This window comes from Sphaerodactylus townsendi, linkage group LG02, assembly GCF_021028975.2.
Source record: "Sphaerodactylus townsendi isolate TG3544 linkage group LG02, MPM_Stown_v2.3, whole genome shotgun sequence".
NCBI classification, from domain to species: domain Eukaryota; kingdom Metazoa; phylum Chordata; class Lepidosauria; order Squamata; family Sphaerodactylidae; genus Sphaerodactylus; species Sphaerodactylus townsendi.
The window spans coordinates 33813510-33825677 of NC_059426.1; the positions used below are offsets into that span (position 1 = coordinate 33813510).

Sequence of the window (12168 nt, forward strand, 5' to 3'; positions counted from 1 at the left end):
GCTGCCAAGAAGAAAAGGAACTTGATAGGCTTCATGGTTTGTTTGTTTGTTTTCTCAATTAAGGCTAAAAAAGGAAAGGTCATTTAGGGTTGGAAAGCTTTGCCATTCGACATGGACAAGCTCTTTTGAAAATGGAAAAAACCCAGAGCGCCTCAGCAAAGACTTAAACACGGAGACGGGGGACAAGAGGAGGGGCAAAGCGAAGGAGAGAGAGAGGCGCTGTTTGCTGAGGTGAGTTTGGAAAGCGTAACAAGGAACGTGGCACCGCTCGACGCGTTTGCCTTTTCCCTCCCACCTGTAAGGCTCCCTGCCCAGCTTCGCTTTCCTGCCCTAGTGGCGGGAATGGGAGAAAGCAGCGGCTAAGTCCACAACCGTAACAGCTGCGGGGAAGGGGAGGTTTGCAAACTTGAGCGAGGGAAACGGCGAAATGGGCCGGCTCGTCCCCCCAGAGCCCTGCCAAGCCCGGGCTTAAGCGCAGAAGCCACTGGGAGAAGGGAAAGCGCGTGAAGGAACAGGGGAGCTCTGTTTCCTCCTGGCGTGGGCGAAGGAAGGGGAAGCCTCCGCGGTGTCAGCTGCTTTCTCTCCAGCGGAGTTTTCCAAGGTGTGGTTTACGAAGCCTCCCATCCCTCTGGCGCTCGCGCCGAGCCCGGGGAGGGAGAGAGAAAGTGGGTGGGTTTGCTTTGCGCCAAGGCGCGCGAGGGAGGCAGAGCCAAGGAGCGCAGGAGAATGCGGCGCCGCTCTCGGGGGACGCTGCGGAGACTGGCGGGGAGCAGCCACTCCTGAGCCGCCAACAGGGGCGCCAGACAGGTGAGGGGAGGGGGGCTGGCTGCCGAGCCCCGTGGTCCAGGCGGGCGCCTTCAGCTGCAAGACCGGCTGGCCCCCGCGCCCTTTCCGGGAGTGACACCTGGAGTTTGCAGCCGCCCGCAAGGCATGGCCGCCCAAACCTGCCGGGCACCGACCCGCCTCCCTCCGCCTGGGTAAGTCGAGCTTTTCCTCTTGCTTGCATTCAGAGGCGAGAGAGAGAAAAAGACAGCTTCCTCCCTCCCCCCCCCCCCCCCCCCCGGACTTAAGCCGCTCCATTGCAAGCCTCTGCAGGCGCGGAATCGCTCGAGAAAGTTGGCCGAGTTGAAACAAGTTGCCGTTTTCTCGGCTCCCTTCCCTACGAAAGAGGTTTTCCGGATTTGTTATTGGAGGTGGGGGGTCGGCGTTTCAGCGTACGTGTGTGTATGTTTTGGAGAGCTCGGCAAGGAAGGATGCCGCTGCTAGGACCGATTGGGCTTTGCAGAGTGGCGGGTTTGAAAAGCTGGTGGCATCCATTTGCGTTTCTGTGGGGCACTGTTCGGTTCAGGGGCCGTGCAAGGGGAACAAGTACCATTGAACTTGGTGGGACAGCTTAGGATCATTCTGTGTGTAGTACACATAAAAACACCTCCTTTGATTCTGCCCTCAACAGTCTGCAGAAATCCATCAGGTGAAGCTTTTCTTCTTCTTTTAAATCTGTTTCTCTGGTTGCTGTTCAAAATACAGGTACTGGGGGTATGGACTAGGCATCCTTGCGGCTGTTCTGTACATACTAGCTTGGGGTTGAGAATAAGGCCCATTAACTTTTGTGGGAAATACTTCTGAGTATGCACGTGCAGCATCTGGTTTGCATGGGCCAGGAAGGGAGTGAGAATCTGCATGCACATTTTCTTATAAGTGGTTGTCACTGACTACCCGCTAAACGTGCACATGAGTTCAGCCTTGCCATGTGAAGCTACCTGATTTTGTTTGTGGAGGAGGAATTTGGTGAGTTGTGAAAGAAGGCTCATCTATTCTAGTGGAATGTGCTTAATTTTTGAGCAAGGCCCAATGAGTATAAGAGAAAAGGGCGATGGGTGATCTATCTTTAAAAGTAGACAACATCTGGCAGCATTGCTGAGGTGTGTGTGTGTGGGTGGAAAGAATGTTTTGTTCAGTGCACCTTGCTGGGCATTCTGTTCACTTCAGTAACTGCACCACAGGAGGTAAAGAAGTCTGGTCAGCTCAGCTTGTCAAAAGCAATTGTTGGCTTGGGACACTTGAAAGGCAATACTTGGGGATTCTGCGTGAGGCTCTGCTGCAAACCTAGTTTAGCTGTGTGTAGGTAGGTAGGGTGTGATACATAGAGTTGGGCAATCAGTTCTTCTCTCTTTGTGGATTGGAAAGTACAGTATGTGTATGTGGGGAAAGAGCTACAGTTCTGATCACTTATCTCCTCTACCCAGTTTTATTTGGCTTGTGATTGCTTGAAAGACTTGTGGTGCAAAGCAGAGGGCAACAACAACAGGTAGATTATATGTACTTTCCCTTTGTCAGTTTTGGGCTGCTGAGAAAACCCCCCAAAATACTAAACCAAAACTTTTGCATTGCCTCTTGTGTATAGAAAAGCTTGGACTGGGAAATGGCCTCCAGCAGGGAGGGAGTTCCATTACTTGGAATGTGCAATTGAGGATGCTTCCTTGCATGCTTTTGGATATTTAGCTTGGGACACAGATTGTATGTCCAAGATAATTTCAAGGGCCATTCAGGGAAATACTTGGCCATCATTTTTAAAACAAGGGTAGCAATCAGATGATTCACAGTAAAGCATTTTTGGACGGTTGTAATTATTTGTGAATGTAATGAATTTAATAAATGCATATTGCTTATTCTTTTTTTATGGTGGTAACCTGCCATTTTTCTTTTGGAAGACATATCAGTTGAAAATGGCAACTGACATTTCCAGTTTGCAATATGCTTTTCATTTAGGGCATGCCGTTCTCACTCTTCGCACCACCCAAAATATCTGTTGCAAGTGGCAAGAGTATATATTGTAGTTCAGAAATGTGCAGGGTACCTTTTGGGTAATATATGAGACATCACTATTGATGAGAAACAGCATCATTGCAGACTGGGAATTATATTACATAATTTTAGAATGTCTGTCAGTTTCTTACCTCTGTGGAAGGTGAGCACATCTTTGCACAGCAACAAGCATATGGCGCTTTAAAAATCCTTTTAAAAACTGACATCAACAAGGCCTTTGTTCATTTCATTCATTATGCCAGGGTCTGTAGGTACCTTTTGAATTCTGAATAAGGTGGTGGGCACGACAGCACGATGACCATAGGAGGAGGTGGACACGCCACACACACCATTTAAGTTCAGGGTACAAGAAAAGGTGATTTTAAAAATACAGTGGGAAAGGTAACTTTCATTGTAGAGACAGATGCTGGCAATATGTTATTTTAACCTACACAGCTAATCAGCTCTCCAGTGGCTAGTCAAGAAGCCCTTCTGGACAAGAGCCCCACCTGGCCCCAGTTACTTTCTAAAAACACTTGGTGAGCATTGGGCGAGGTATTGGTGGGTGGCCTCTGCACTAGACCTTTGTTCTGAAATCTTTTTACTCTATCCATTAAAACTCCTTGCTTTTTAAAAGAGCAAACTCCCAATTTTCATAGTAAGTCTCTGTCCCTTCTGTAGTCAAGTAAGTCTTTATTGGCATAAGAAAAAGAAAGAAAGAAAAGGGTTAAACATAAGAAGTCAAAAATAATAACAAACAGTCAAAATACAGTTTGCATCTCTAAGCAATTCACTGAGTCTCTATAATATCTAATAATAAATTAACAACTAGGGCACAATGCACAGGATCCTCATTATTTAAAAAGAAAAGTGTCTTATGGTAGTCAGACAGGCCCAAGCACTTAACCAGTCAAGAGTGTTTAAATTTCACTGTTTCTGTCAGTGGAAAAGAGTGTGTTCCAGGGTTTCCACATAACCCGAACCACAGGAACAAAATCTCCTATCTTTTACCGTCTGATCATACCTGCCATGGTAGGAGAGCAAAAGGGATTGCATTGAATCTAGCCAGAGTAAGTGTTCTCCATGTCCCTTCTGTAGCAACCCCACAGTGTAGTGCTGGGAATATAATACCACTGGGGGTGTTGCAGAAACTGTGAGGCACTTGTAGCATGCTTTTAATTGTCTGTATGAGCTCTGTGTGTCCAGTTTCTTTCACTTTCTTCCCAAGGGTTTTTATCTGAAGAGTTAACCAGTATGCTTGGCAGTATTAAGCATTTGTGTACATAAAATAAAGAACAGGTAGTTCGGCTCATGACAGCTGGACAATCTGAAAATGCTGTTTGACAAACTGATGGCCTGGTTGCTCATGATTATGAGCCCAAGAAATGAAGGGCGACATTTGTTTAGCCATTTTGCAGAGGTATGTGCCACAAATGTATGTATACTAAAATGTACTGTTCTGGAAATAGTCTGTTGAAGGTGCTTTTGTGCTGGGCAGCTGTCGGCTTCATTTTTCACGTAGATTAAGACAGGAATTTTTTTGACCAGCAAGCCAGAACCTGTTCATTTATATGCTGAACATTAATTTGTCTTGTTAATAGGCGGGAAAACTGTCAGGACATCAAGAGTCTTATTTAAAAGTTTATGTAGAAGAAATATTTCTTGGAAGTCTGGATTAGTTACAGGCAAGTGCAAGAAATGTAATAAGAGCTATAAGGAGAAGCTGGAAAGGAATAAGTCTGTCTGTTCATTGGCTCTGATGCAACATTAAGTGTGCTAACAGGAATGGAAGAAAAACCAGTACTGTCTGTTTTTATAATAAGGACAAGGATGATAAAATATAAAACCAGCTGTAAAAGTACATGGACCATAGTTTTGGGAACAGTGCCATATAGTTTAATGAATGTTCTGAAGGTACGAGATGTGGTGTTTCACCAACTGAAGTGAATGAGATCGATGTAGTGAATCCCATGTTGGCTAATCCTCTGTTGGCCAATCTGACAGTACAGTCCTATACAGAGTTAATCCATTTTCAAGCCATGCGATTAGCATAGAGCAGTGGTGGCGAACCTTTGGCACTCCAGATGTTATGGACTACAATTCCCATCACCCCTGCCAGCAAGGCCAATTGGCCATACTGGCAGGGGCTGATGGGAATTGTAGTCCATAACATCTGGAGTGCCAAAGGTTCGCCACCACTGGCATAGAGTAACTTCTCATGACTCTGCTACCTCAAAAAGAGGAGTGAAAATATCCACAAGAGACTGCCAACTAATGCTGTTTTGCATGTTACTGTGCCTGGTAGTAGAGAATCTCCTCATTTTCAGCCACCTTTAGGTAGATCTAGGACAGGTCATTGCCTTCCATACCTGTCATGTTACATTGTGAATGGTTCAATATCTCTTCATGTAATTGAACAACTTATAAGAAGAAAAAGCATGAATGTGGAAGATCACACATGGTTGGGACTTGCTTACGTATCTGACAAAAATCATCTTGTGGAGGGAAAACCCCTGTAATGTGAATGAACATTTAGTGAAAGGAGTTGGCTATGAAAAATGCAATGGCCTGAGGAAAAGGAAGGAACTATTGGCTTGATGTTGAGAGGAGATGTGTTCTTACAGCTTCAACTGACTCAAGAAGTAGGTGCTGTTGTGAGCATTCTTGAAGTGGGAGAGATCTAGAAACGCAAGGATAATGTAATATCGGCATGTATCCAACTATCTGTGTACTTTGTTGAGTGGGACTTCCATATTTTAACATGTACGCTGCAATCCTCTGCAGTCACCTGAATTCCCCCCCTGGGTTCAGTAGATCCTGAGGAACAGCATAGGTGGCTAAGTGGGGATCTGCTGTCGGATGGGAGAATTGGCAGAAATCACTGCCTTCGCTTCGATAAGTGTAGATTTTGTTCTGTCAGAGGACCTGCATGATTGGATACACACCTTTTTCATAAAATACTTGAATATAAATAAAGTACTTGAATATAAATGCTTATTTATTTAACTTAATGGTGAAAGGGAAATGAAGGGCTGCTGTGACTGACAGGTCAAAGTCCTCCCTATTTCCTGGCTCCTACCCAATCAAATGTTCAGTGACTTGGTAACTATGTCGGTGAGCCCTTAAAACTTGAGAGCAGATGAGAGTGGGGAGTTGCAGCTAAACAGCTGTTTTCACCTCAGATAATGATGAAGGTGCAAAGGGAGGTTAGGGCATTGTTTGTTTTAGGGGACAGGGATTTCTTCCGAGTCTGTCATGGGAAGAGGAGTGTAGTGGAAGTTTGAAGGAAGCTAAAGAGTAGCTTATCACAACTGCTCATAGTGTCTCCTAAATGCAAATAATAATGAACTCTATTAGCAGAAATTAAATAATACAGAAACTGTTACTCCATTAGTCACAATAAGTCTCCAGTCTTTGTTTGCACTGATGCATTGCTGACTGCTAATATTGGATGAGGTTTTTTTGTGGTAAACATCTTCATACCTAAAAGTATGTTTACTGACACTTTGCCACAGTGACGAAGGGAGGGGGAACTGTGCCCGGGGTATGAGCTACCCATGCGCCCCCGCTCCGCCACCGATACTCCCCACCCCCGAAACGTCCCTGCTCCAACACGTGACTGCAATGCCGGCACCTGGGACAAGCTGTCCTGGATGTCCCCATTGCCTCTACGCGTCTTCTGTGCCATGGTACTTCTGCCTGTAGCACGTACTCAACAGTCAACAGAAAAGTGGTATGAAAAATGGTATAGATGACTACCAATAATGATATTTATGCACACCAGTTTTTCACATAAGAGCAGTTAGTTTGCAGATTACCTAGTGGCATAAAGAGGCATACATAGAGGTTAATATGATCTCTTTGTTGGCCCAGCCTTTATCTTGATTTGCTTAATAGAGTTGCAGTTGTGTGGATATTTACATGTAAGTACATTTTGTTGAACTTAACAGGCCCTTTTCCAGGTAAGGATTTTGCTGTGCGTAGGAAATTTGAACATACTGGGACTTGTTCATGAACAATTATTCAATTGCAATGTCTGTGCCTGTCCTCTTCAGAATTGCTATAAAAATAGCATTATGGTGCTTGTGCCCAATTGCTTACCTTTATTAAAAGCCCAAGAAGATCAGTGTGTAGTCTTTGGTTGGTGATCAGTTTCTGGAGTTCTATAGTCCAGACATGTCAAACATACTGCCTGCAGGCTGGATCTGGCCTTGACAGGACTTATCAGGCCCACAAGCCAGCTGAGGCAGCTCCCCTTGTTCCCAGTCCAGGCACCCAACCACCACACACTCATGATTTGGCCTGGCGAGCCTGCAGTAGGCTTGCCAGCCCAGCCACCCACCTCACCCATGATTGGGCCTGGTGAACTTCTGTGGGCTCATGAGTTCAGGCACCCCCAATGCCAAACTGGGCTGGTGAGCCTGCTGAGGGTTTGCCAAGACAGCCCTCCCTGCAGTGCCGATCTGACTTGCTGAGCCCATGCGGGCTTGTTAGCCAAGGTAGCCACTCTCCCACCTTCAAGAGCTGATCTGGACTCCCGAACCTGCTGGTGGCTTACCACCCCCCTCCCCAGGGTTTGTTCTGACCAAGTCACATTTATGTCATATCCGGCTTGAGTTACAGATTAGTTTGATAGACCTTTAAAAGATTTGGAGCAGAACAGAACCTGTTAGCTTGCTGTTGTACTGGGGAGGTTGAACAAAACAAGTTTTAAAAGTCAATTTAGGATATGTAGCAGCTTTCCTCAGCCCTGGATTTCTGCTGAAGTAAAATTATAAGCATGGACATTGAAAATGTTCAATATCCCTGTTTGAACTGGATTCCAAAACCTCTCTACTTGTAAATACAGCACATTCAATATCTTAAATTGTCGCCATCAATATTGTTCGTGCATGTAATATTTGAGCTTGACACAGATGCCTACTTTCATGCTGTTTTGGGAGGCTTCCTTTGGCAGTTCTAGGAAAAACCCTGTCAAGTGTGTGTACCTGTTGCTTAATAATAATTGTTAAGTGCAGTTAACAGATCCAGCCTGCAGATCCAGCCTGCAGGCAATACGTTTGACATGTTTGGACTATAGAACTCAAGAATGCTGATAGCTTATTTTCTTTACAATATAATGTTGGAAGTAAAACATTTCTTCAACAATTGTGAGTTTTACAGCCCAATCCAGTTGGGGGGGGGGGGCTAAAGCGACTTGTGGAGGCAGTGGGACCCTATGCCAGTGGAAATGCTCTCCTGAGACACTTACCCTGGTGGACAGGCAAATCTGTCAGTACCCCAGTGCTACCCTTGTGTTGCAGGGGTATTCCAGAACCATGGCCAGGGACAAAGGTGACATTAGTCGGCTTCCACTCTGGAATTGCCTCTGGGAACACAGCGGCCCGCCATGGAAAGGGTGAAGCCCATTGAGCTCAATGGAAGGCTTTTGGCAGCAGGGAGGTTTTGTTTCATATTTTGCCTCCCCACACTACAGAAGACCCTTCTGGAGGTAGCAGGACAGTGCTGCTGCAGCGCTGGGCCTGGATTGGGTTGCCCAAATATTTTTTTCTTTTATGCATGTCAGTAGCTGTAAAAGTTTTGGCATACAGAAAAAAAGCTGATCTCAGAATGGAAGACAGAGTGTAACCCAGTACAGAGTTATTCCAGTCAAGGACAATTTAAATCAATGGGTTTACTTTATACCAAGGTAATTCTGCCTAGGATGGTGCTGATAATGTATCAGCGTAGTTTCACCGTCATAAAAATGTATATATTGGTCAGGATTCGTGTCAGTCTACTGGCATTTATTTTATCCCCAGTTTATACTAGATTTAATACCCAGTAATCTCTTTAAAAGTGCATTTTTAAAAGTAGGAATTTGACTAGTAAACATGATCCACTGAAGCATTCTATTGCAGCACAGTAGTTCCCACGCCTTCCTATCTGAATATAGTTCTTATAAAGATTGTGAAATTCCAGAAAGGGACAGTGTTTGTAGTTGTGATTTCCTCTAGAAAAAATTAATAAATAATACAGTATGAATAGTCTTCTTCCTTTTGTGTTGTTCAAAGGCTTTTTTAAATAGTTGTTGACATTAAATCCCACAATAGCTGAGAGCAATTTGCTTTGAATAACACATAATGTTCACACATACTTTACTGTAACCTGCTAAAATGCTGTTGTTGATTATGATGATGATTATTCATCATAATTTGATTTTCATCCCAACATTTCCTGACCAAGGTTGTAAAATTAAGCATAACAAGGATGCCTCCCAAATTGTGGTTCTTCATTTTTTCTCCTTCCATCTGTAATCTGTAGGAAGCCAAAACATGTGACATAATTTTGTGAGTATTCCTTTTCTGCTTCATTGCCTTCATAATACATTAATGTCAGATCTTTTAGTGTATTGGTTGTTACCAAGGAGAAGGGAAGAGAAATGCAGGGTGGCAATATTTATGTTACTGAAATAACGTCTGGCCAAATCTGATGCAAAATAGAAAATTTTGTTACTTCATAAACCCCCAGTGTGAATTCTTATTGATTGGAGCAACAACTCCTGAAATAGGACTGAAAAGTGTGAGAGTTTAGGAGACAAAGTTGTATTGGAACAGATTTCCCAGGGTCATTTTTGGGAAGGCAGCTCTCCTTGAACTTGCTGAGGGGCCATGGCTCAGAGGCTGTGGCTCAGTGACAGAGCATCTGCTTGACATGCAAAAGATCCCAGATTAAATCTTTGGCATCTTAAGTTAAAAGGATCAGATAATAGGGGCTTTTTCAGTTGTTTTTTAAAAATTCTATCACTTGAAACAGAACAGAAAAGAAGAAAAGAATTGAAACAGTTATTACAGTTACATCCAAAGATTAAGCAAAAAGAAATTGCTCCTAGGATATTATACACAATAATCTAATAAATGGTAGACAGTTACATCACATAGCTGATGAAGAATATGAGAGGGAACACAAATGGTGGCAAAAGAGAAGCAAGTTAGCTGTAAGGGAGGCAAAAAAGGATTATGAGGAACGCATGGCTGCGAATATCAAGACCAGCAACAAACAGTTCTTCAAGTACATCAAAAGCAGGAAGCCAGCAAGGGATGCTGTAGGCCCGTTAGATGACAAAGGAACAAAGGGTGTGCTAAAAGATGGCAGGGAGATTGCAGAGAAGCTGAATGAATTCTTTGCATCTGTCTTCACCCAAGAGGAGGTGAAGAACATTCCTGCACCTGAACCAAGCTTCTTAGGAGGCGAATCCGGTGGAACTAGCCTAAGATAGTGGTAGACAAGGCGAAGAAGTTCTGGCAGCCATTGATAAAATCTAAATGTTACCAAATCCCCTGGCCCAGATTGCATTCAACCCAAGAGTTCTTAAAGAGCTCAAGCATGAAATTGCTGATCTTCTCACTTTAATATGCAACTTATCCCTGAAATCAGGCTCCATCCCTGAAGACTGGAAGATGGCCAATGTCACACCAATCTTTAAGAAAGGATCTAAGGGAGACCCAGGAAATTACAGGCCAGTCAGTTTGACATCTGTTCCTGGTAAATTAGTAGAATCTATCATTAAAGATAAAATTATAAAACATGTAGAAAAGCAAGACCTGCTGAGAAAGAAAGTCAGCATGGCTTTTGCAGAGGCAAAATCCTGTCTTACAAACCTTACTAGAGTTCTTTGAGGGTGTAAACAGGCATGTGGACAGGGTGAACCGCGTGGACATTGTCTACTTGGATTTCCAAAAGGCTTTTGACAAAAGTTCCTCACCAGAGACTGTTGAGAAAACTCAGCAATGAAGGAATAAGAGGGAAGTCCCTCCCATGGATTAAAACTGGTTGAGAAACAGGAAGCTAAAAGAGGGTGTAAATGGGAAGTTCTCACAAATGGAGAGATGTAGGGAGTGGTGTCCTCCAAGGATCCGCTTAAATTGGGACCAGTGCTCTTTTAACCCATTCATAAATGACCTGGAAGTAGGGTGGGTAGCGCGGGTGGTCAAGTTTGCAGGATGATACCAAATTATGTAGGGTGGTGAGAACCACAAAGGATTGCGAAGAGTCTCCAAGCGGACCTTGATAAATTAGGGTGAGTGGGCTAAGAAAATGGCAATGCAGTTCAATGTAGCAAAATGTAAAGTGATGCACATATTAGGGCAAAAAAATTTAAACTCTTCACATACACGCTACAGGGGTCAGTCCTATCAGTCACAGACCAGGAAAGGGATTTGCGCATCTTAGTTGATAGTTCCATCGGAATGTCAACTCAATGCATGGCAGCTGTAAAAAAAAAAAAAGGCAAACTCTATGCTGGGGATAATTAGGAAAGGAATTGAGAATAAAACTGCAAAGATTGTCATGCCCTTTATATAAAGCAGTGGTGCTTAATCGCATTCTTGGAGTACCTCAGTGTCCAGCGTTCTGGTCACGCGCATCTCAAAAAAAAAGGATATTGAGGAGATAGAAAAAGTGCAGGAGAAGGGCAACAAGGATGATTGAGGGACTGGGAGCAACCTTCCTATGAGGAGAGGCTGCAGCGCTTGGGAGTCTTTAGTTTGGAGAGGGAGGCGGCTGAGGGGGGATATGATTGAAGTCTACAAAATTATGCATGGGGTAGAAAATGTTGACAGAGAGAAATTTTTCTCTCTTTCTCACAATACTAGAACCAGGGGGCATTCATTGAAAATGCTGGGGGAAGAACTAGGACTAATAAAAGGAAACACTTCTTCACGCTAATCGTGGTGATTGGTGTTTGAATATGCTGCCACAGGAGGTGGTGATGGCCACTAACCTGGATAGCTTTAAAAGGGGCTTGGACAGATTTATGGAGGAGAAGTCGATTTATGGCTACCAATCTTGATCCTCCTTGATCTGAGATTGCAAATGCCTTAACAGACCAGGTGATCGGGAGCAACAGCCGCAGAAGGCCATTGCGTTCACATCCTACATGTGAGCTCCCAAAGGCACCTGGTGGGCCACTGCGAGTAGCAGAGTGCTGGACTAGATGGACTTTGGTCTGATCCAGCTGGCTTGTTCTTATTCTTATGTTCTTATAGCTATTATTGACAGTAGAGAATGATATAATGGACAACGATCGTAAAACGTTATGGGATACCTGATAAGCCTAATAATATTAATGCTATAATAAAAATTCTAATAGGGCTTTGATAAGAAAAATCGAAGGTAAGTGATGATGATTTTAATGTTTTCCCTAGGCCTCTCTTCCTAAACAATTTAGGGTGGCTTTCAATAAAACTTGTGTATCATAGCTATCATCAGGGAAAGCAGTAGCAAACTACCCCACAAAAGAGGCTTGCCTATAAAATCACTGCTCGCAGTGGTACCCCAGGGTCAAACACGACCGAAGGGGAAACTTTACTTCATCATAGCTAA

The 12168-nt window shown here is 44.0% G+C and overlaps 1 protein-coding gene across 5 annotated transcripts in view; it reads left to right on the forward strand.

Annotated features, from left to right (window-relative positions):
• The first annotated feature begins 369 nt into the window (after positions 1 to 369).
• The window catches only part of COBLL1 (cordon-bleu WH2 repeat protein like 1), a 137120-nt gene continuing 125321 nt past the window's right edge, over positions 370 to 12168 (forward strand). For 4 of the 5 annotated variants that reach the window (XM_048484709.1, XM_048484713.1, XM_048484712.1 and 1 more), the window contains exon 1: positions 370 to 977. In XM_048484709.1, the coding sequence (XP_048340666.1) occupies positions 931 to 977 (47 nt within the window). In that variant the 5' untranslated portion in view covers positions 370 to 930. The remainder of the gene's footprint in view (positions 978 to 12168) is intronic. The other variant, XM_048484711.1, reaches the window with a different exon arrangement.